The sequence below is a fragment of the Pan troglodytes genome, chromosome 9 (genome assembly GCF_028858775.2).
Source record: "Pan troglodytes isolate AG18354 chromosome 9, NHGRI_mPanTro3-v2.0_pri, whole genome shotgun sequence".
NCBI classification, from domain to species: Eukaryota; Metazoa; Chordata; class Mammalia; order Primates; family Hominidae; genus Pan; species Pan troglodytes.
This window is the reverse complement of record NC_072407.2, coordinates 62091759-62115790: the sequence shown is the minus strand read 5'-3', so window position 1 is coordinate 62115790 and position 24032 is coordinate 62091759. Positions and strand designations below refer to the sequence as shown.

The window sequence follows — 24032 nt, the reverse complement described above, 5'->3', positions numbered from 1 at the left end:
CAGTAGCGCTGTTGGTGCAGCAAGCCTATGTGTGTTGCTTACCTGTTGTCTCACTACCACATGTGCCTCTCTCTGCCCTACAATGTTGGAGCCAAGAGTTCAAAAATTAGATTTTCAAGCCTCACCTTTAGGTTCTGCCAGCAGGAAACACTGATGGAGATTAAAAGATGTCTACCTTCACCCAGTTATTTTGAAATAACAAATATCTAGTCAATAAACCCTATTGCCTAAGGTTTCCCAATATGAAGAATAGAATCACACAGGCAGGACTTGAGCTAAAGGTTTTGTTAGAAACATCTCAAGATCCTCATGAGCATGTTTCAGAATGATGTTCTTACTAACTGGAGAGTGGTCATTGAAATAAAGAAGGATGGTCCTAAGGGATCACTAAAGGTTTAGTTCCTAGAGTGCCAAGAATAAAAACTAGTCTCACCCTATTGATCTTGAAGAAAGATACAGAAATATTCTGCTATCGCTGTTTCCCAAGGCCATGGGCCTACAGGAGGTCAAACTTTCTACTCTATTTCCTGGTTGATCCAATGGTGCTCATTTCTATCATGGATACTAAATCTTTCTTAAAGGAATTAAACAACTATGTAGGATTATTCTCAGTCTACTGTATTTAAAACATGACTTGTACACTAACAGCAGGTGGAGGACAGAGACCCTTCCATGCCTACATCCCAGCCTAGGTTCTGTTTTGAGATTATAACCCAGTCATCAAGAAGTATAGCCAAAGGGACAGCACATTTTATTTGTAAGATCAACTCCACATACAAATTATACATAGACATTGTATTATAAGAGACTATGCAAGGGTATAATGGCCTATGTTTAAAAGGAGCACTTTTTAAAAACATATGAAGCACTGGGCACTATCCCAACCCAATGTCCTCTAAGGAAGTGGCACCAAAAAGTGATAAATCTGTAGTGAGTGGTTCAAAAATTAAATTTTAAGTAAGCTGTAGCAACAGAGTTTTCAGGATTGCCATGGAAGAACCTAGAATATAGCTACATTTGCACTCTCATGGACTAATGGATGAGACATATTAAGTAGAAGTGACTGATGAGATGCCTCTACCTACAGAGAAAAAAGAAAGTTAGTTAATAAGTTTCCAATGTAACCCCTTGATAAACTTGGCACAGTAAACACATTGACTAATATATTGACTAGTGAACATGGAGAACCTACTATGTGCCAGGGATTAGAGGGAAGGGTTGAAAGAGTTGAAAATTTTTATTCAAGTGTCTGAGCACTATTTAAAGTAAGTGGTTTATCAACTCAGATTATGTTTAAACTATACTAGAGATTTTCTTTTATTTGTCATAACTAGGGTAAAGGGAGACTTATTGACAAGACCAGGATATATGTAGACACATGGAAGTAGCATTTTTTCTAAACAGGATTGAAATGTAATGTGAGACCCATCATGTAGTTAAACACTATTTAAACAACAAATACCCTCCTTAGTAGAGATTTGAGCTTTTACTTCCTTATGTCAATACGATCATTTCTACGTGGACACTGCCATGTTTTGTCTCTTCTAAGGATCCTCACCGAGGAGTTTCGAAAATATGGAATCCGAGTCAATCCAAATAAGCTAGCGTTGGTTAAGTTCCAGGGAGAATGAGAATTGGTAGAGGGAGGGTCATTTTGGAATTCTGTAAGATTGTTATGGATAGTGCTTGAAGTGGTATCCAAAGATGAGCTGAAAGTTTTAAAGAAGACACAATTTGCACATCAGATTACATTTAAATATAAACAAACCAGTAAGTCTCATTTTGTCTGAATTCATTTTTTTTCCTTCTACTTTAGCAGTAGTAGACTTACTACCACTGCTATCTCTCTGCCTTCTACTTGACTTTTTTTTTTAAGGATTAACAAACCTCCATTTAGGGGTGTTAGTCCAAAAAAAAAAAAAAGTCCTACCATAGGAAAATGTATTCTAAACAGAAAACATCAGCTCTGATAAGCTAAATAAAATTCCCAAGACAATCTCTTACAAGTATAAACTGAGAATCCTGGCTCTTTTTAAAGTTGTCATTCATAAACTACTAAAAGGTTAACAGCGTTCATCCATTGATCCTGAAGACATAGCAAAGTTTCAGGGATTTCCCCAAAAGTCATAGGGCCATAGTATATTAAGAAAACATCTAAATTATTGCTTTTTAAAAAATATTTTAATACAATTATGCCCATTCAAGCCCTTTGATTTATATAAGCTATCAAATTTGGGGGGGGGTATGTTAGGTATTATGTAGAATAAAGAACAACTTAGGCTAAGATTTTTTAAATTTGATCTTAAAGAGTTGAAAACTGAGTAATTTGGCTACTATTCCTGTTTTTGCAAGCATTCCCTGATCTGCGGGGTGGCAGTTAGGTGAGAAGGTGTGTTCAAGTCCTGACTTGCCATTCCCTAGCTACATGATCATGGGGACAATCACCTCTGAGCTCTGTTTAACTCATTTTACCATCTTACTTGGATTTCCCAAAAGCAGGACTTGGCAAGGATATTTATGTGCAGGTGATTTATTATAGAAGTGTTCCCAATAAGGGAATAGGAGAAAAGCAGGACATAGAAGGTAAAGACAACAAGAAGCAGGAATGCTATTTAAGGCAGAGTCCTAGCCTCAGTAGGACCCTCAAGTGAGCTCCAAAGTTAAATCCTGCCTCCAAGTTTATCCCTGACTCAAGAAACAGAGCTGGCTTTACATGCCCCCAAATCACTGAATCATGAGAGTGGGAAGTATTTGTTAAATTTCCAAGCCCAATTGGTATCACTGAAAGCCAGATCACACAGAAGCAGGAAGAGGGGCAAACAGAAATAGTAAGGGGGGGGTCCCAGGGCATTTGGGCAGAGCATCTGTAATGGCCAAATGGCATTGATAAATACCTCATCATTGCACAGAGAAACTATGCAAACCAACCTCGCTCCAGGGTTCTAGTGATGTAAAGCTTCATATTCCAAATGTTTTCCTTTTCATTAGTTCTTAGAGGGTAAACTGTGAACCATCTGGTTCATTATACTCACCCGTATACAATACACATCAAAGGAATTTTGCCAGTGACTCCTTTGTGCATTATATTACAGTGGAGTGCTGAATAAAAAACTGTTACATATGAGAAAACCTAATGGGACAAAAAGACTTTATAAGTTGATGTCATGTCACACAGGAGTTTTAAAGACATTTGAACAGTGAACAGATCAAGATAAGATGTAAGCTCTTTATACTGCACCAAGGTCTCTCTGCAGAGAGCTGGAAAAAGAAAACTGATTCACCAGAAAAATTAAAAAAAAACACCATCCAAGGCTTTTGATCATCAGCGCAATCAGTTAATATGTGTGGAAATAAAATAACAAGATTGTAATCTTGAATTGCCAGACTAGGAACAAGGGCTACAGCTTCTACTTAACAAGTTTTTTTTCTCATATTTGGCTCTTAAACATTATTACAGTGCTGTATCCCAGATGTCTGAAAATGTTGAACCAATTGGAGATTTGCCTTTTCTGAACACATGCTCATTGTGGAGATGTCAAAAACACTATGTTGGTCCAGCATGGTGGCTCACACCTGTAATCCCACCACTTTGGGAAGGTGAGGCAGAAGCAGGAGGATCGCTTGAGCTCAGGAGACCAGCCTGGGCAATATAGCAAGATCTCATCTCTACTAAAAATCAAAAAACAATCAACCGGGTTGAGTGGTTCCAAGCCACTCAGGAGGCTGAGATGGGAGGATTACTTGAGTCCAGGAGGTGGAGGCTGCAGTGAGCTGTGATCATGCTGTAATCATGCCACTGCACTCCAGCCTTGATGACAGAACAAGACTCTGTCAAAAAAGAAAAAAAAGCCACTACAGTTATGGTCAAAGATTCATAATCTTAATACAGGAATAACTTCTGTAATTACATTTAGGTATGTTTTTCTATTGATAATTTTTACAAAAATGTCTTATTGAATTACTATTTTTCAACCTGTTAAATAATGCAACAAATATTCTCATAGAAATAAAATATTTCCAAAAAGAATGAATAGAAATATAGAATTCAATAACATGATTATTTTCCCATTGTGTTGCTATTGAAGATTATTTTAGTTGAGAATATAAATTGTATGTAAAGTGTGGAAAATAGATATTATATGCTCCTTACTTCTCTTGGTAATTATGTATTCAATAGTGATTTCTAGTATGCAAACTAAAGACCACCAAAAAATCCACTTCTTCATAAAACAATAAGAAAATGGCAGAAATTATCAAATTCAACTTTTTTAAGACTCTGAATATTATCCTCAGTCTTGCAACAATTCAAGGAGCATTTATTCAAGAAAAAAATGATAGAATCTCAGTAAGAATGATAGCTTTTTGGCATTTTTAACTTGTTCTATTTCAAGTTCCCTCTTCCCAGTACACAGTATCTATGAAAGCCAACAGCCTAGCAGGATCCAGAGGAAATAGATGGTTTGGAGCTCCTCAAAAGCCCCATCTTCAGAGAATTGTCCTTTTTTTTTTTTTTTTACTTTTCCTGAAATCCTGGTTATTTGACTTGATTCTGAATGTGCTCAAGAGGAATAGACCTATATATAACAAGTAAAGAGATTGGATTAGTAGCCAAAAACTACCCACAAAGAAAGTCCAGGCATCACCAGGCTCCACTACTCAATTCTATCAAACATGTAAAAAAAGAATTAGAACCAGTGCTTCACAAAATCTCCCAACAAATAGAAGTGGAGCAGAGGAGAGGCCAAGATGGCCAAGTAGAAACAGCTCCAGTCTGCAGCTCCCGCCGAGATGGAAATAAATGGGGAGTGAATTCTGCATTTCCAACTGAGGTACCCAGATTCTCTTATTGGGACTGACTAGGCGGTTGGTACAACCCACAGAGAGCAAGAAAAAGCAGGGTCGGGTGATGGTTCACCCAGGAGCTGCACAAGGAAAAGGGCCGTCCCTCCCCCAGTCAAGGGAAGCGGTGAGAGATTGTGCTACCCATCCGGAGAGCTACACTTTTCCCATGGATTTTTACAACCCACAGAACAGGAGATTACTTCATGAGCCCACACCACCAGGGCCTTGGGTCCCAAGCACAAAGCTTTGCAGACTCATGACAGCTGCTCAGGTCAGCAGCCGCTCAGGCCAGCAGCCGCTCAGGCAGGCACTGAGCTGCAGGAGTTTTTGCATACTCCAGCAGCTCCTGGAACTCCAGTGAGGCAAGAGATTCGTCCACTACTGTGGGAAGGAAACTGAAGCCAGGGGGCCAAGTGGCCTTGCTCAGCGGATCACACTCCCACGGAACCCTGCAAGCTATGACCTACTGGCTTGGAATCCCCACTGGCCAGCACAGCAGCCTGCAGTCTGCCTAAGATGACCGAGTTCCTGGGGGGAGGGGCCACCACAATTGCTGTGGCTCTAGTCAGCCATTGGGGGATTCACCCCAGTGCAGTGCACTTGCTCTGCTAAGGGACAGCCAGACTGCTTCCTTAAGCAGGTCCCTGACTCCATGCCTCCTGACTGCATAAGACTTCCCAACAGGGGTTGCCAGACACCTCATGCAGGAGAGTAATAGCTGGCATCTGGTCGGTCCTCCCCTGGGACAAAGCTCCCAGAGGAAGGCACAGGCAGCAATCTTTGCTGTTCTGCGGCCTCAACAGGCGATACCCAGGCAAACAGGGTCTGAAGTGAACCCCCAGAAACTGCAGCAGGCTTGCAGAAGCGGGTTCTGAATGTTAAAAGAAAAACAAACAGAAAGCAACAACATCAACAAAAAAAGACCCCACAAAAACCCCATCCAAAGGTCAACAGCCTCAAAGGTCAAAGGTAGATACATCCAAGAAGATGAGGAAAAATCAACACAAAAATGCTGAAAATTCCCAAAGCCAGAATGCCTCTTTCTCCTCCAAATGATTACAACACCTCTTCAGCAAGGGCACAGAACTGGGCTGAATCTGAGATGGATGAACTGACAGAAGTAGGCTTCAGAAAGTGGGTAATAATGAACTTCGCTGAGCTGAAGGATTATGTTCTAACCCAATGTAAAGAAGCTAAGAATCATGATAAAAGATTACAAGAGCTGTTAACTAGAATAACCAGTTTAGAGAGAAACATAATGACCTGATGGAGCTGAAAAACACAGCACAAGAACTTTATGATGCAAACACAAGTATCCATAGTTGAATTGGCCAAAGTGAAAGAAAGAATATCAGAGCTTGAAGAATATATTGTGAAATAAGGCAAGCAGACAAGATTAGAGAAAAAAGAATGAAAAGAAATAAACAAAACTTCTGAGAACTATGGGACTATGGAAAAAGACCAAACCTATGAGTGATCGGAGTACCTGAGACAGGGAAGATGGAACCAAGTTTGGAAAACACACTTCAGGATATCATCCAGGAGAACTTCCTAACCTAGCAAGACAGGCTAACCTTCAAATTCAGGAAATCCAGAGAACCCCAATAAGATACTCCACGAGAAGATCAACTCCAAGACACATAATCATCCAATTTTCCAACGTCGAAATGAAGGAAAAAATGTTAAGGGCAGTCAGAGAGAAAGGCCAGGTAACCTACAAAGGTAAGCCCATCAGACTAATAGCAGGCCTCTCAGTGTAAACCCTATAAGCCAAAAGAGATTGGGAGCCAATGTTGAACATTTTTAAAGAAAAGAATTTCCATCCCAGAATTTCATATCCAGCCAAACAAAGCTTCATAAGAGAAGGAAAAATAAAATCCTTTTCAGACAAGCAAATGCTAAAGGATCTCATCACCAGAAGGCCTTCCTTGCAAGAGTTCCTGAAGGAAGCATTAAACATGGAAAGGAAAAACCATTATCGGCCACTACAAAAACACACTAAAGTACACAGACCAATGACACTATGAAGCAACTACATTAACAAGTCTGCAAAATTAACCAGCCAGCATCATGATGACAGGACCAAATTCACACATAGCAATATCAACCTTAAATGTAAATGTGCTAAATGCCCCAATTAAAAGACACAGAATGGCAAGCTGGATAAAAAGACAAGATTCATTGGTGTGCTGTATTCAAGAGACACATCTCATAGGCAAAGACACAAATAGGATAAAAATAAAGGGATGGAGGAAAATTTACCAAGCAAATGGAAAGCAGAAAAAAGCAGGAATTGCAATCCTAGTTTCTGACAAAATAGAATTTAAACCAACAAAGGTCACAAAAGACAAAGAAGGTCATTACATGGTAAAGGGTTCAATTCAACAAGAAAAGCTAACTATCCTAAATATATATGAACCCAACACAGGAGCACCCAGATTCATAAAATAAGTTCTTAAAGACCTACAAAGAGACTTAGACCCCCACACAATAGTGGGAGACTTTAATACCCCACTGTCAATATTAGATTGAGACAGAAAATTAACAAAGATATTCAGGACTTGAACTCAGCTCTGGATCAAGTGGACCTGATAGATATCTACAGAACTCTACACCCCAAAACAACAGAATATACATTCTTCTCAGCGCCACATAACACTTACTCTAAAATTCATCACATAATTGGAAGTAAAACACTCCTCAGCAAATGCAAAAGAACTGAAATATAATAGTCTCTCAGACCACAGCATAATCAAATTAGAACTCAAGATTAAGAAACCCACTCAAAACCACACAATTACATGGAAATTGAACAACCTGCTCCTGAATGACTTCTGGGTAAATAATGAAATTAAGGCAGAAATCAAGTTCTTTGAAACTAATGAGAACAAGGAGACAATGTATCAGAATCCCTGGGATGCAGCTAATGCAGTGTTAAGAGGGAAATTTATAGCACTAAAATGCTGACATCAAAAAGCTAAAAAGATTTCAAATTAACACGCTAACATCAAAACTAAAAAGAACTAGAGAAACAAGAGAAACCCCAGAGCTAGCAGAAGACAAGAAATAGCCAAGCTCAGAGAAGAACTGAAGGAAATAGAGACATGAAAAACCCTTCAAAAAAATCAATGAATCTAGGAGCTGCTTTTTTGGAAAAAAAAAAAATTCAACAAAATAGGTAGACCACTAGCTAGACTAATAAAGAAGAAAATAGAGAAGATTCATATAAACACATTCAGAAATGATAAGGGGGATACCACCACTGACCCTACAGAAATAAAACCAACCATCAGAGAATACTATAAACACCTCAAACTAGAAAATCTAGAAAAAATGGATAAACTCCAGGACACGTACACTCTCCCAAGACTGAACCAGGAAGTTGAATCCCTGAATAGACCAATAACAAGTTCTGAAATTGAGGCAGTAATAAATAGCCTACCAACCAAACAAACAAAAAAGCCCAGGACCTGTTGGATTTACAGCTGAATTCTACCAGAGATACAAAGAGGAGCTGGTACCATTCCTTCTGAAACTATTCCAAACCATTGAAAATAAGGAACTTCTCTCTAACTCATGTTATGAGGCCAGCATCATTCTGATACCAAACCCTGACAGAGATACAACAAAAAAAGAAAACTTCAGGCCAATACCCCTGATGAATATCAATGCAAAAATCCTCAGTAAAATACTGGCAAACTGAATCTAGCAACACATCAAAAAGCTTATACACCACAATCAAGTTGGCTTCATCCCCAGGATGCAAGGCTGGTTCAACATATGCAAATCAATAAACATAATTTGTCACATAAACAGAACTAAAGACAAAAGCCACAGGATAATCTCAATAGATACAGAAAACGCCTTTGAGAAAATTCAACATCCCTTCATGTTAAAAACTCTCAATAAACTAGGTTTGAAAGAACATACCTCAAAACAATAAGAGCCATTTATGACAAACCCACAGCCAATATCAGAATGAAAGGGCAAAACCTGTAAACATTCCCCTTGAAAAATGGCACAGGACAAAGATGCCCTCTCTCAGTACTCTTATTCAACATAGCTGGAAGTTCTGGCCAGAGCAATCAGGCAAAAGAAAAAAGAAATGGTATTCATATAAGAAGAGAGAAAGTCAAATTGTCTTTGTTTGCAGATGATGTGATCCTATATCTAGAAAACCCCATGGACTCAGCCAGAAGCTTCTTAAGCTGATAAACAACTTCAGGAAAACCTCAGGATACAAAATCAATGTGCAAAAATCACAAGCATTCCTATACACCAACAACAGACAAGCAGAGAGCCAAATTATAAATGAACTCCCATTCACAATTGCCACAAAGAGAATAAAATGCCTAGGAATACAGCTAACAAGGGAAGTGAAGGACTTCTTCAAGGAGAACTACAAATCACTGCTCAAGGAAACCAGAGAGGACACAAACAGATGAAAAAAACATTCCATGCTATTGGATAGGAAGAATCAATATCGTAAAAATGCCCAAACTGCCCAAAGCAATTTCTAGATTCAGTGCCATTCCCATTAAACTACCATTGACATTCTTGACAGAATTAGAAAAAAAAACTATTTTAAAAATCATATGGAACCGAAAAAGAGCTTGTACAGCCAGGACAATCCTAAACAAAAAGAACAAAGCTGGAGGCATCATGCTACGCAACCTCAAACTATACTGCAAGGCTACAGTAATCAAAACAGCATGGTACTGGTGCAAAAACAGACACATAAACCAATAAAACAAAATACAGAACTCAGAAATAAAACTGCACATCTACAGCCATCTGATCTTTGACAAACCTGACAAAAACAAGCAATGGGGAAAGGATTTCCTATTTAATAAATGGTGCTGGGAGAACTGGCTAGTCATATGCAGAAAATTGAAACTGGATCCCTTCCTTACACCTTACACAAAAACTAACTCAAGATGGATTAAAGACTTAAGTGTAAAACCCAAAACTATAGAAACCCTAGAAGAAAATCTAGGCAATACCATTCAGGTCATACACATGGGCAAAGATTTTATGATGACATTGCCAAAAGCAATTGCAACAAAAGCAAAAATTGACAAATGGGATCTAATTAAACTAAAGAGCTTCTGCACTGCAAAAGAAACTATCATCAGAGCAAACAGACAACCTACAGAATGGGAGAAAATTTTTGCAATCTATCCATCTGACAAAGGTCTAATATCCAGAATCTTCAAGGAACTTAAGCAAGTTTACAAAAAAAAAAAACAAAAAACCATTAAAAAGTGGGCAAAGGGGTGTGGTGGCTCATGCCTGTAATCCCAGCACTTTGGGAGGCCAAGGCACACGAATCACTTGAGGGCAGGGGTTCAAGACCAGCCTGGCCAACATTGTGAAACCCAGTCTCTACTAAAAATACAAAAAAATATTAGCCGGGCATGGTGGCACATGCCTATACTCCCAGCTATTCGGGAGGCTGAGGCAGCAGAATCGCTTGAATCTGGGAGGCGGAGGTTGCAGTGAGCCAAGATCACACCACTGCACCCCAGCCTGGGTGACAGAGCAAGACTCCGTATCAAAAAAAAAAAAAGTGGGCAAATGACATGAACAGACACTTCTCAAAATAAGACATACATGTGGCCAAAAAACATAAAAGCTCAACATCACTGATCATTAGAGAAATGAAAATTAAAACCACAATGAGATACCTTCTCACACCAGTCAGAATGGCGATTATTAAAAAGTCAAGAAATAACAGATACTGGAGAGGTTGCAGAGAAATAGGAACTCTTTTACACTGTTGGTGGGAATGTAAATTAGTTCCACCATTGTGGAAGACAGTGTGGTGATTCCTCAAAGATTTACAACTGGAAATACCACTTGACCAAACAACCCCATTACTGGGTATATACTCAAAAGAATGTAAATCATTCTGTTACAAGGATACATGCATTTGATCAAACAATCCCTTTACTGAGTACATGCCCAAAAGAATATAAATTCTATTACAAGGATTCACGCACGTGTATGTTCATTGCAGCACTATTCACAATAGCAAAGACATGGAATCAACCCAAATGCCCATCAATGATAGATTGGATAAAGAAAATGTGGTACATACATACCATGGAATACTATGCAGCCATGAAAAGGAATCAGATCATGTCCTTTGCAGGGACTTAGGTGAAGCTGGAAGCCATTATCCTCAGCAAGCTAACACAGGAACAGAAAACCAAACACTGCATGTTCTCACTTAAAGGTGGGAGCTGAACAATGAAAACATGTGGACACAGAGAGGGGAATAACACACATAGGGGTTTGTCAGGGGAGGGTGGGGGAGTAGAGCATTAGGAAAAATAGCTAATGCATGCTGGGCTGGATACCTAGGTGATGGATTGATAGTTGCAGCAAACCACCATGGCACACATTTACCTATGTAACAAATCTGCACATCCAGCACATGTACCCCAGAACATAAAATAAAATTTTTAAAAATTAAAATAAATATTTTTTAAAAAAAGAAATAGAAGATGGCACATTATTCAACTCATTCTATGATGTATTGCCCTGATATTAAAACCAAAGACATCACAAAAAGAAACTATAGATCAATGTACCTTATGAATGTACGTAAAAAAACTTCCAACCCAAATGCCCATCAATGATAGATTGGATAAAGAAGATGTGGTACATATGCACCATGGAATAGTATGCAGCCATAAAAAGGAAGAAGATCATGTACTTTGCTGGGACATAGATGGAGTTGGAAGCCATTATCCTCCACAAACTAATGCAGGAACAGAAAATCAAATACTGCATGTTTTCACTTATAAGTGGGAGCTGAATGATGAGAACACATGGACACATGGGGGACAACAACACACACTGGGGACTGTTAGGGGGATGGGGAGGGAGAATAGCTAATGCATGCTGGGCTTCATACCTAGGTGATGGGATGATCTGTGTAGCAAACCACCATGGCACATGTTTACCTATGTAACAAACCTGCACATCCTGCACGTGTACCACTGAACTTAAAATTAAAATTGAAGAAAAAAAAGAAGAAATCATTGTCTAACCACGCCCCCCCCACAAAAAATAAAAACTTCAGCATACCATATCCAGCAACATCTAAAAAGGATTAAGCAGTATGACTAAATGGGATTTATCCCAGGAAAAGGATATGTTGGCTCCACATACAAAAATCAATGTAATACACCATATTAATAGAAGAAAGGGCAAAACCCATATGATCATCTCAATAGTTTCAGGGGAAAAAACTATAAAATTAAATACCATTTATGATAAAAACTCTCCACAACCAAAGATAAAAGGGCACGTCCTCAACCTGATTAAGAGCATCTGTGAAAATCCCACAGCCAACATCATATTTAACAATGAAAGACTGAAAGCTTTTCCCTTATAATCAGAAATAATACAAAGATGTTCACTCTCACAACTTGTATCCAATATTGTACTGGAGGTTCTAGCTAGGAAAATTAGGCAAGAAGATAAAACAAAAACTATCCAGATTGGAAAGGAAGATTAAAACTATCTCTATTTAAAGATGACATGAGGCCTGGCACAGTGGCTCACGCCTGTAACCCCATCACTTCAGGAGGCCAAGGTGGGCAGATCACTTGAGGTCAGGAGTTCGAGACCAGCCTGCCCAACATGATGAAATCTGGTATCTACTAAAAATAAAAAAATAAATAGCTGGATGCGGTGGCACACACCTGTAGTCCCAGCTACTTGGGAGCCTTGAGGCAGCAGAATTGCTTGAACCTGGGAGGTGGAGGTTGCAGTGAGCTGAGTTCATGCCACTGCACTCCAGCCTGGGCAACAGATTAAGACTGCATAGAGACAGAGAGAGAGAGAGAGAGAGAGAGACAGACAGACAGACAGACAGACAGACAGACATGATCTTGTATATAGAAAATCATAAGAGATCCACCCAAAAAAAAACTATTACAACTAATAAGCATGCTCATTAATATTGTAGGAGACAAGATCAATCGACAGAAATCAATTCTATTTCTGTACACTAGCAATGAACAATTTGGAAATAAAATTAATAAAACAGTTTGAAGTTCAGTTGGATCCTGACAGCAGCTGCAGCAGTTCTCTTCTGTGTCTCTCTTTGCCACCTCCTTTTCACTTCCGGAACATGTGTGCACATATATTTGTTTAAATAACTGTTATTAATTCTTTTGCATATATAACCAGCAATTAAATTGCTGTCTGTTATTTAAGCCACTGCAAGATTCTTCCCTTCTTCCCAATAGTAAACCAGGAATATTAGAAATGTTTTATATTTGAAAAAGACCTGTATATGAATCCAGAATCCTTAACCTTGGTTTTCCTAACCTTTCTAGAAAACCCATTATCTGTGAAATATTTTGTCATTAATCACATTAATGTTTTCATTTAGTGCATAACAATTAGTACTCAATTTAAAATTATCTTCCTTTAAAAGTAGCTAAGTTTGCAGTGTCCAGCAGGAGACTGACAGTCATGGCTGTGTGACCTTTTGTAGGTTACTTAATCTTTTTGAACTTCATTATCCTCTTCTGTACAATGGGGATAATAGGAGGACCTACCTCACAGGATTATTGTGCAGTCCCCTGTCTTTCTTAAGACAGAAAAAGTTTCGCATTGAAGCTAACCCATTATTTAACCACTCTTCTAAGTACCATATATTTCGTTTCACAAATTTGCTATTCATTCAGAAAAATAATTTGAAAAGTGAGTAAATTCTACACAATTATAGTTCTCAAATGACTTGTACATTATGGTTCCTGTTCACATTTTACTACATGTAATCTTCTAAGGTTTTTAGATTTCTTTGGAGGTTGGAGGTGGCAATATCGCTAAGGCAGCTAACTTTTCAACGTTCTTGGATCAAGCTGATATTGTGGTGAAAAGAATTCCTGCATTTCTCAAAGAACTAGGGCTGAAGCAAAAATCAGTTCCAATGAACAGGTGGCCAAATGGGCTGTTTAATAAAATCTAATCATTTTAAACAACTCTGGTGTTTCAGTGTTTTGTTTCGATCCTGTGAGTTTTAAAACTAGTATTTTAGGTGAGTGGTAAAGAAAGAAACCAAACAATAGAATAAAGAGTTGTTCCCAGGAAAGAATTGAAGTTGGGACAAATAAATTATTAACTTTGATTGCTAGACCTTTCATTGAAGACATTCAGCCAAAGACTCATCATCTTTACAAAAATAAAAGACTATGCAACTCCAAAAAATTAAATATAGAGTTACCATTTGAGCCAGAAATTTCAGTCCTAGGTATTTACCCAACACAATTGAAAACAAATGTTTACACATAAACATGTACACAAAGGTATAGCAGTAACAAAAAATGAAAACAATTATTCAGCCATAAAAAAGAATGCAGTATTGAGACATGCTATGATATAGATAAACTTTGAAAACATGCTAAGCAAAAGTCACAAAAGGCCACATATTGTATGATTGAATTTATATGACATATCCAGAGTATGCAAATCTATAGAAAGAGAAATTAGACTTGTGGTTGCCTATAACTAGGGGAGAGGAGGCAGTGGAGTGACCGCTGATAGGTATGGGTGCATTTTTGAGAAGTGATTAAAATATCCTGGAATTAGAGAGCAGTGATGGTTGTACAACTTTGTCAATGTACTAAAAACCACTGTATTGTACACTTAAATGTTTAATTATTCTTTCCTAATCCATATCTGCTACTTAAACTGATTGCTACAGTCCTTTATTTTGTTTTTAATACTGTTGAAATTCTAGATCCTGCCCTTTAAATGGAAAATCTTTATAATAAATTATAAACCTAAGAAAGAAATGAAGCCACCAAGGTAGAGATTCTTTGACTCATAAAACTCAAAGAATCTGATTTGATAAGGTATTAAATCAAAATACTCATGTGAATATGTGAATATTAACGTTGCTTTTGTATACTATGAAAATTTGAAAACATTTTAAACATTAACCAAATTGTTCCATATACAATCTGTCCTTGAAAGGTAATTTCGAAGGGGTCTTATAAGACCCTGAAAACTTTAGAAATGGTTTTCATGCCACAGGGGAAAAAAAAAAAATCTTCAAAAGAAACCTACAGCTCTGATTGGTTATTCTACTTCATCGTTTGTGCCTCCTGTAATAACATTGTGGCTGATGTCTCTGCCTCTCTTAGTGTCTCATATTTAGTAGTATAAACCTTGATAAGTTGGCTTATTAATTCTTTGGCCTTTGTAATGATTTCCCTATATCCATAATAAGTCATACTTTGAAATATGGGAAAAACCACAAAGGCCAAAGAAATTAAAAATCTGCAAACTTTCATGTAGTAAGTTTTGTAGATGTGAAACAGCATATTGAAGGAAATCAGAATTGTTTGTATAGGACACACATACCTCTAAATGGAGAGTGTGGCTATTCACCACTTAATTTTCCTATAAATACACTACCTTTTATTTATTTATTTATTTATTTTGAGACGGAGTCTTGCTCTGTTGCCCAGACTGGAGTGCAGTAGCATGATCTCAGCTCACTGCAACCTCTGCCTCCCAGGTTCAAGCAATTCTCCCTGTCTCAGCCTCCTGAGTTACTGAGATTACAGGTGGCCACTAGGCTAATTTTTGTATGTTTAGTAGAGACAGGGTTTTGCCATGTTGGCCAGGCTGGTCTCAAACTCTTGACCTCAGGTGATCTGCCTGCCTCGGCCTCCCAAAATATACTATTTTTGTCATATTGTAAAACCACTGCAAACTGAATGCAGAGTCCACTTTTCTTCCTCCACCAAAGGTTAATGTTGAATAGTCTGTATGTTGCTGTCAGAAAACCCTCGCTCTCCTCCTCCCTAGTTCTATTGCCTTAATCACCCGGATTCAACTTCATTCCAGTGATAAAACCAGAGAAAAACAAAAGATACAGGAGATTTTATCATTAACTTCTATTGAGCATTCAAGGATCAAAAAATTCCAATCTTTTTTTTTTTTTTTGAGACAGTCTCGCTCTGTCACCCAGGCTGGGGTGCAGTGGCGCGATCTTGGCTCACTGCAACCTCCACCTCTCGGGTTCAAGCAATTCTCCTGCCTCAGCCTCCTGAGCAGCTGGGACTGGACAGGCACATGCCACCACGCCTGGCTAATTTTTTATATATTTTTTTAGTAGAGACAGCATTTCACCATGTTAGCCAGGATGGTCTCAATCTCCTGACCTCATGACGTGTCCGCCTTGGCCTCCCAAAGTGCTGGGATTATAGGGTAAGCCACCATGCCTGGCCAAAACTTCCAATCTTAACTAAACTGTTTCAAAACTTGACAAGGAGCATATAAGAAAGAACGAATTATAGACCAATCTCATTCATGGACATAGATGTCAAAATTAGAAACAACATACTAGCAAATCCACTTCCACCTCAAACCTCCTCAGATGTTTTTTTCCTCTGACTTCCCCTAGTGAATTCTACCTCTGGTGTCATCCATTTTTTCATTGCCTTCTTCTTCAAAGGAAGAATGTAAATCCCAATTTACCAACATGCAAGTTTCAGTTACATACCTGTTGAACAGATGCATGATCTATGGTAAATTGTTACTCATTTTAGCCTCAGTTACTATGAAAACTAGGAACAATGCCTGCTTTAAGTGCTTCTAGACTTTAGGGGATGTAAGGACTAAAAAAGACTTAAGAGTGCTTGGATAGTTATACTACTATATATGTTGAAGTATTCTCCTCCACAATGGGCTATGTGCCATGATATTTTATGGCCAAGTCAAGGTACCCACTGGTCTTCCTATCCTGAAAGTACCAAATTAAAGTAATTCAAGAGCCATAAAAGAATCTCGCACTGACAGTACACACAGTACTACTGCAAGGTACAACCTAGGGGTTAGTTTATTATTTGAACTGCTTGCAGCTCTTACCTCTTTCTGAATCCCACACTCAGTGGCAGGGTAATTAAACTCATATCCCTTCGCAGTTACATTGGTTACAGGACAGTCAGTTCCCAGAGATGCTTCATCAGAATGCAAAATATGATCTTGACCAAGTAAAGTTGTTTCAGCCACAACCCAGAACATAAAGGAAGTACATCCTACTGACACTGTTGAAAAAAATTTTTTTTAAAGATTTAGATAGCAATTTTATGCTAAACGACACCCAGAGAAAGTCTGAACATAGCATATTTAAACATATATATTTACACCACTGTAAAACAGCCTTGAGAGATACAATATGATCACTCAGATGAAATGGTAAAATTGTAAATGAAGGATCAGTCCCATTCAAGCCTGTCTGGAAACAACCTCTGTCTCCTTCCCTGCGAGTACTGTTTCCTTAAAAGTTCAACATTAAGCTAAATATGGGATGCTGTCTCTGCTTCTTTTGCTGTATGGGGCTGCCCATGGATTGGGGGAGCCTCAAGCTGGTGTGCTGGCCTTGAGTTTACAAAATTAGGCCAGTGTAAATGACTGATAGGGCACTGAAGCTGCAGCTTCTATGGCCTCTGACTCTCATCCCTGGCAGACATCTACATCCCGTGTGGGTGAAGAGAAAAGGGAAACTGTACCCTGGGGCATTTGCTAGACCTGCCAATAAGATGAAGATCTGCACCTGCTCTGTCTCCACCCTGTATCCTTCTATGATGCAAAAGGAAGATAGTCTCAGATTAAAACCTTGTGTGGTGAGTCTGTCAACTCAAAACATTCACAGCTGTGGTGTTACAACAGCATTTCTTCATTTTGTGGCTATTAATTCTACTACCAGAAGCATATCCAAAAAACATTTTTAGACAAAAACATATCCTATAGATAAAGCAATTCATCACTGTATTTTCATGGTTTAAAAAAAACTAGAAATAACAAAATTACATGTATTTTATATGTATTATTTCTACCCAATAACTTTGTACATAAATAAAAATATATAGTTTAGATGAGAAAAGATTACTGTAAAATATGGAAAAAGTAAGTGGAATGCAAATAAAACTATTAATATTAATGATAACAACTTTATGACTTAGGGAGAATAAGAAGTGAAAGGAGAAAAAATGAAGAACTTTATTTTCTCAACCTGATTTATGATCACTAACTCATGACCACTTAGGAGGCAACAGGGCAGGACAGGAGGCAGGTGGCAGGATTATGAGTGGGAGATCAGGGTGGGAGGTGGAAGAGCAAGTTGAAACCTTAAATAGAGAAATATTTTTCCACAGGTAGGGTGAATAGGGTGACAAAACACAATAGAAAACACCTAAATCCAGAGGAAGAATAAAACTAGCTCTTTCTCAAGTATTAGGATAAACTAGATAAATCACTTGCTTTGCGGGGTGGTAGAGAGCAAACAAGAGAAAGCAATACCACTACAGAAGTCAGAAAACTATACTGGAAATTCACTTCCACTCAAAACAGCAAACAGTAAAAGGCCCACAACCGCTAAGAAACTATGACTTCAAACAACAAAATATAAAGGTCACTTGTACCTGACTCTTGCTCAGAAAGAGTCAAAATCGTGCACAAAAGGAAAGAGGACTGTAACCTCACAAAATCTTTCATGACTTCAGCTGCCAACTAATGGCCCCTGAAAAATTCAGGAAATTGGAAGCGGCTGCCCTGCTTTTGATACTTTTATACCCGCTGCCACACCCAGCTGACTACATTTACAAATCACTTTTTGCCAATGGCTCATATTTTCCAGGAATGTATTGTTTTTGCCAATTTAAATTGCTTAATGTTTGGAAAATACAGAAAGTATAAAGAACAAAATTAAAACTCTTTATAAAAACCACTATTTTTATATTCACAGAAATAATTTTTTCTCCCTGCTGAAACTTGACATTCTCTTGATCACTCCAGAACCAAAATCAGGCTGCAAATAAAGTACCATTGACAAATCTTTGAGAACTGTGACTTCTTCAGGCCCTCCAAAGTTCCTAGAACAGAATGTTCACAGAAGGTCAATGCATGTTTATTGAATTGTTGGGAAATGATTTTCAAACTTTAGCAGCATCAAAAACACCTGCAGCACTTGTTAATACACCGATAGCTGAACTGTGTTCAGGAGATTCTTATTCAGGGCTGGGAATGGAAGGGCCAAGAATTTACATTGCTGAAAGTTTCCAGGTGCTGCTGATGCTGCTGACCTCAGGATCATACTTTGAGATTGTGCCTCAGGCATGGTCACTTTAGAAAGTATTTATTTCAATGGCTCCCAAATTTTAGATTAATTTTCAAAATTATCTGGAACGCCATTTAAAAATATGTGTATTCTAACCCCAATCTAGTCCATTGAGATCTGTTGTAGCTGGAAATGTAAGAATGCGTATGAGTCACTGCAGGGTCTTGTCAAACATGCAAATTCTCACAGTCTAACTCAGTGGGGCAAGACCCAGGAATCTGCATTTTTAAACAACTGCCCCCAGGTGACTCCTGGAGGCTCACACTTTGAGAAACTCTAAGTAGAAGTCCTCAGGGCTGCTGATGAAGGAGGAGGGAGGCAGATCTCCAATTCTTTTTCAGTTATTTTCATTTTATTTATATCTGTTTTATATTAGATCCTTTTGGGGTCTTTTTTAAAACATCAGCATTATAAATTCTCAGCATCCTTTGACCTGAAATGTAACATCATAATTTTAAATAAAAAACCAAATGTGCCTGGGGCTACTCATTAAATGACATCTTTGATGGATCAATAAGCAATAAAACAATGAACCCAAATCCTATTTCTCATCATATAATCTCCTGAGACTTCCAACATCTATAATATAAACTTTGCAAAATATGTATGTTATCTGTGCCACTAGTCATTATCTTTTGAGAATCTGGAATGACCTAAAAGAAAACAGAGACCAGTCCAACTAGCATGACATTGGGCCAAGTTCCAGAATCAGTAGTCTAAACAAAGCCTTCCCATAAGAGATATAAAAAATAAAATAAAAATTCCTTCACCCAATGAAACATGTCACATCTACCTCCCAAATTAACTTCTTCTACACACCCACATATTATAACAGAAAAAGAGATGGAATAATTCAGTTTGCTACCATACCACTTTGAATCACCCTCAGATCTGGGAAGGAAGAGCCTCTGCTCAGGGACCCATGCATTAGAGGGTATCGCTCTGAACTTCTCCATCATGTTCTTCTCTGGGCACAAGAAATGTGTTGAAACAAAGGAACATGCCATCCAATTCTCAAGCCTTCATAATTTCCTGCCCAAATGGCCTTGAACTTAACATCCAAGGGCTGCTTGAGCCCCTTCCCTGAGTCAGCTCTCTCAGGTGTATATAGCCCTGGGCCTAATGGTGGCCAAGAGGCAGTTGTCTGCTGGAAATATGGACGGAGCTTGGACACAACACCTGGAGTGTCCACACACGTGCACTTGAGGCCCCCTACAATGCAGGTCAGAGTGGGGTTAGCGAGAGGAAGGATTTGGCCATGGGCCATGGGCAGGGGATGGTAGTACAGTGGAGATAGATGGTGGCTCTCACCACATTGCAGTGTTCCAGTGTGAAATTCTAGAGATTCTAGACTCTGAGAATTGTAGACTAAAGTCTATCTTTCTATCTCATTATGAAAGTCAGTTTGTCAAAATAGGAGACATAACATATCTTGTTTAACAGTTTCTTCATTTAAAGCTTTTATATAAATATACATGATATGTGCCTCCACTTGTACCCTTGCTCCAGTCCCCATGCATGTGAGGTGGGAGCAGACTTGGGGCCGTTTGTCCTCCACACAAAGTATTAGTTTTGTGCAAAAGTAATCTCGGTTTTTGCCATTACTTTTAATTTGCAATGACTTTTAATGGCAAAAATCGCGATCAGTTTTGCACTACCCTAATAACTTGTCTTGGGAGAGATCTACTGATTTCCTTGGGAACCCTCTTAGGGACTTGTCTTGCTTTGCCAATAAGCCTGAAAGGACCTGAGTTTCACTAAACATCTTTGTGCTTAGGTCACTCGTCAATGTTCGCCTTCAGTAAGTCAAGCAAATAATCAGAATTATGTAACTCTTACTTAGCATGGAGAGAAGTGAAACAAAAGATATTGATTATTTCAAAGTGGATCTGCTTGATGAGATAAAGGAATTCTGGGTAAATGTCAACAACATACTTAATGCTTGGGTCACTTTGACTTTAACCCCGGATGTTTACATCCCCACGGCACTCCTGATTTCCATGGAAGGCCCCTCTATCATTTACTTTTTTTCTAGTTTGCTCCTGTAAAACCTTCTAATATTTATCCAATGAGATTATCTACCGGTATGTGTTATTAATTTGTCATTTGGCTTAAGGATCTGAGGTTCCTTTCAGCAAACATTTTGATAACCTCTTACATCATAGGCATTTTGCATGGTAGCGTGGAGGACACAATAGTGAACGAGAAAGATGTATCGCTGCCTTTGAGGAATTCACAGTCAGGCAGGGAAACAAACATTAAATACACACAGTTAAGAAATAATTCTGCAAAAATTAATTGCTATTTTCATAAGTGCTGCAAACGAAAGTACAGAATGTCAAGAAAGTGGCTAACAAATGGCCAGAAAGTACTTGTTCTTAGAGATCACATTTCAAGTCTGGAGTTTTATTTGAAATGCAGTGGAAGGCTTCAAGGATTTAACCAGGAATGAGGATTTTAAAATATTTTTTAAAAACATCAGCACAATAACAACATATCTCTGTTGCAAAAGAAAATTCAAAACTTCCATTTTCTTGGATTAAAAGTCTTAAGACAGTTTATTTCAAACTGTGTTCCTCAAGAATTCCTTCTCTAAATGTGGTCCATATATGACTCAAGTTGGAGAAGTGCTGCTGTAGGAGTTGGGGGGAGAATGGCTTGGAGAGGGTTACAAGTGAATAGTAATACACAAATGTGGAAGCTATTTTGGAGAGGGCAAGAAACTGGAAATGCTGATCAGATTATTGGCAGGAAAGGCAGGGTGAAACAGACTGGTCCCAGAAGGTAGAATGTGTCACTCTGGTTGGTTGGTTAAGTGACCAAAGGAGACAGAAGTATCAGGCATAACAACCAGACTTTGGGCAGGTATAACTGAGTTGATGGTTATTAGTGAGACAATAATAGCCATCAATTACGTACTGCTTATTACACACCAGGTACTACTCTAAGCACCCTCCATATATTAACTCATTGACTCCTCATGAAAACCTAGGAGATAAGAACTATTTTCTACATTTTGGAGACCTAGAGAAATTAAAGATTTACTGAAGGTCACAGAGCTATTAAAATGGCAAAGATGGCTATACTGATAAAGAAGTAAGTTTGCAATGGAAAACTAAGAATTCAATTTTGGATATGCTGGTTTTTAAATTGCAATAAGACATCCAAGTAGAATTACAGAGAAGGCATTTGGCTATAAGTTGAGACTCAAGAGAATCTAACATAAAAGTGAAAATTGGGAAAATATTAGTCTATTTGAAGGTTTGAATGTGGGTGAGAACACCTAGAGAGAGTGTGTAGCATGAGAAATAATATAGGTACAAAGCTCTGAGGTCATACAACATTTAAAGTTTCAAAAAAGATTGGCAATGAGTACAAAGAAGGAGTCAAAAAAAAAACTGGGAGAAAAATTATGGGGCTGAGAGTTGATGATATTGTAACAGAAAACATGGGGAAAATGTATCTAGAATTTGAAGGAAGAATCAACTATATTCAGTGATTTTTAAGAATTCAGGTAGAAAATACAACCCACAGAATGGGATAATATTCGCAAATTAGGTATCTAGAATATACATAAAGAACTCTTACAGCTCACTAATAAAAAGATATATGGAAACCCAATTAAAACAATTAGTTCTGAATAGTTTTCTCTTTAAAAAAGATGCCAGGTGTGGTGGCTCATGCCTGTAATCCCAGTACTTTGGGAGGATGAGGAATGCAGATCACTTGAGGCCAGGAGTTCAAGACCAGCCTGGCCAACATGGCGAAACCCTGTCTCCACTAAAAACAAAATACAAAAATTAGCTGGGTGCAGTAGCACACGCCTGTAATCTCAGCTACTTGGGAGGCTGAATTATGAGAGTTGCTTGAACTCAGGAGGTGGAGGTTATAGCTAGCTGAGATCGTGCCACTGCACTCCCGCCTGGGCAACAGAGCAAGACTGTCTCAAAAAAAAAAAACACGTGTGTGTGTGTGTGTGTGTGTGTGTGTGTGTGTGTATTTGTATATATATTAGATATATACAAATATCCAATAATTTCATGAAAAGATGTTCAACATCGTTAGTCATTAGAGAAGGTAGAGACAATGTTACCAAAAGACCCAGCAATTCCACTCCTAAATATACATGGAGAGAATTGAAAATGTCCATAGAAAACTTGTAAACAAATGTTTATAGCAGCATTGGCCAAAAAAAAATAGAAACAACATAAATGTCCGTCAACTACTGAAAAGAGTCAGGTATGGTGCTCACACCTCTAGTCCCCAGCACTTTGGGAGGCCAAGGTGGGCAGATTGCTTGAGCCCAGGGGTTCAAGACCGGCCTGAACAACATGGTGAAACTCCATCTCTGCAAAAAATTCAAAAATTAGCTGGGCATTGTGGTGCATGCCTGTAGTCCCAGCTACTCAGAGGCTAAGGTGAGAGGATCACCTAAGCCTGGGAGGTCGAGGCTGCAGTGAGTGGTGTTTATGCTGCTCTCTAGTCTGGGTGACAGAGGGAGCCCCTGTCTCAAAAAAAAAAAAAAAAGACTACTACCAAATAGATAAATAAAATGTTATATATCCACATAATAGAATATTATTTGGCCATTAAAACTGAAGTTCTGGGCCGGGTGTGGTGGCTCACACCTGTAATCCCAGCACTTTGGGAGGCCGAGGGAGGTGGATCACCTGAGGTCAGGAGTTCAAGACCAGCCTGGCCAACATGGCTAAACCCTGTCTCTACTAAAAATATAAAAATTAGCCGGATGTGGTAGCGGGCACCTATAATCCCAGATACTCAGGAGGCTGAGGCAGGGGAATCACTTGAACCCGGGAGGTGGAGGTTGCAGTGAGCCAAGATCTCACCCTTGCACTCAAGCCTAGGCAACAAGAGTGAAACTCCGTCTCAAAAAAAAAAAAAAAAAAAAAAAAAATGAAGTTCTGATACATGCTACAACATAGATGAAACTTGAAAACATTACGCTGAATGAAAAAACTAGTTACAAAAGACCATATATTGTATGATTCCATTTATATGAATGTCCAGAAAAGGCAAA

General features: G+C 38.5%; 1 protein-coding gene across 1 annotated transcript; it reads right to left on the bottom strand.

Annotated features, from left to right (window-relative positions):
* Positions 1–857: 857 nt before the first annotated feature.
* OOSP3 (oocyte secreted protein family member 3) lies at positions 858–18372 on the bottom strand. The gene is made up of 5 exons (XM_054662309.2): positions 18300–18372; positions 16744–16922; positions 3033–3130; positions 1559–1709; positions 858–1081 (listed from the first exon to the last, which is right to left on the bottom strand). Exons 1-5 carry the CDS (start codon positions 18370–18372, stop codon positions 1001–1003), a joined length of 582 nt encoding a protein of 193 aa, XP_054518284.1. The 3' UTR covers positions 858–1000.
* Positions 18373–24032: the final 5660 nt, after the last annotated feature.

Excerpts from the sequence above, each read along its gene's own strand:
- OOSP3 (XM_054662309.2), bottom strand. The coding sequence starts at position 18,372 with ATGAAAGATTTTGTGAGGTTACAGTCCTCTTTCCTTTTGTGCACGATT. Across the intron at positions 3,131-16,743 it reads AGTGTGGGATTCAGAAAGAG|GTTTTCTCATATGTAACAGT; the intron begins GTAAGAGCTGCA and ends TTGTCCCATTAG. Across the intron at positions 1,082-1,558 it reads CATATTTTCGAAACTCCTCG|GTAGAGGCATCTCATCAGTC; the intron begins GTGAGGATCCTT and ends TTTTCTCTGTAG.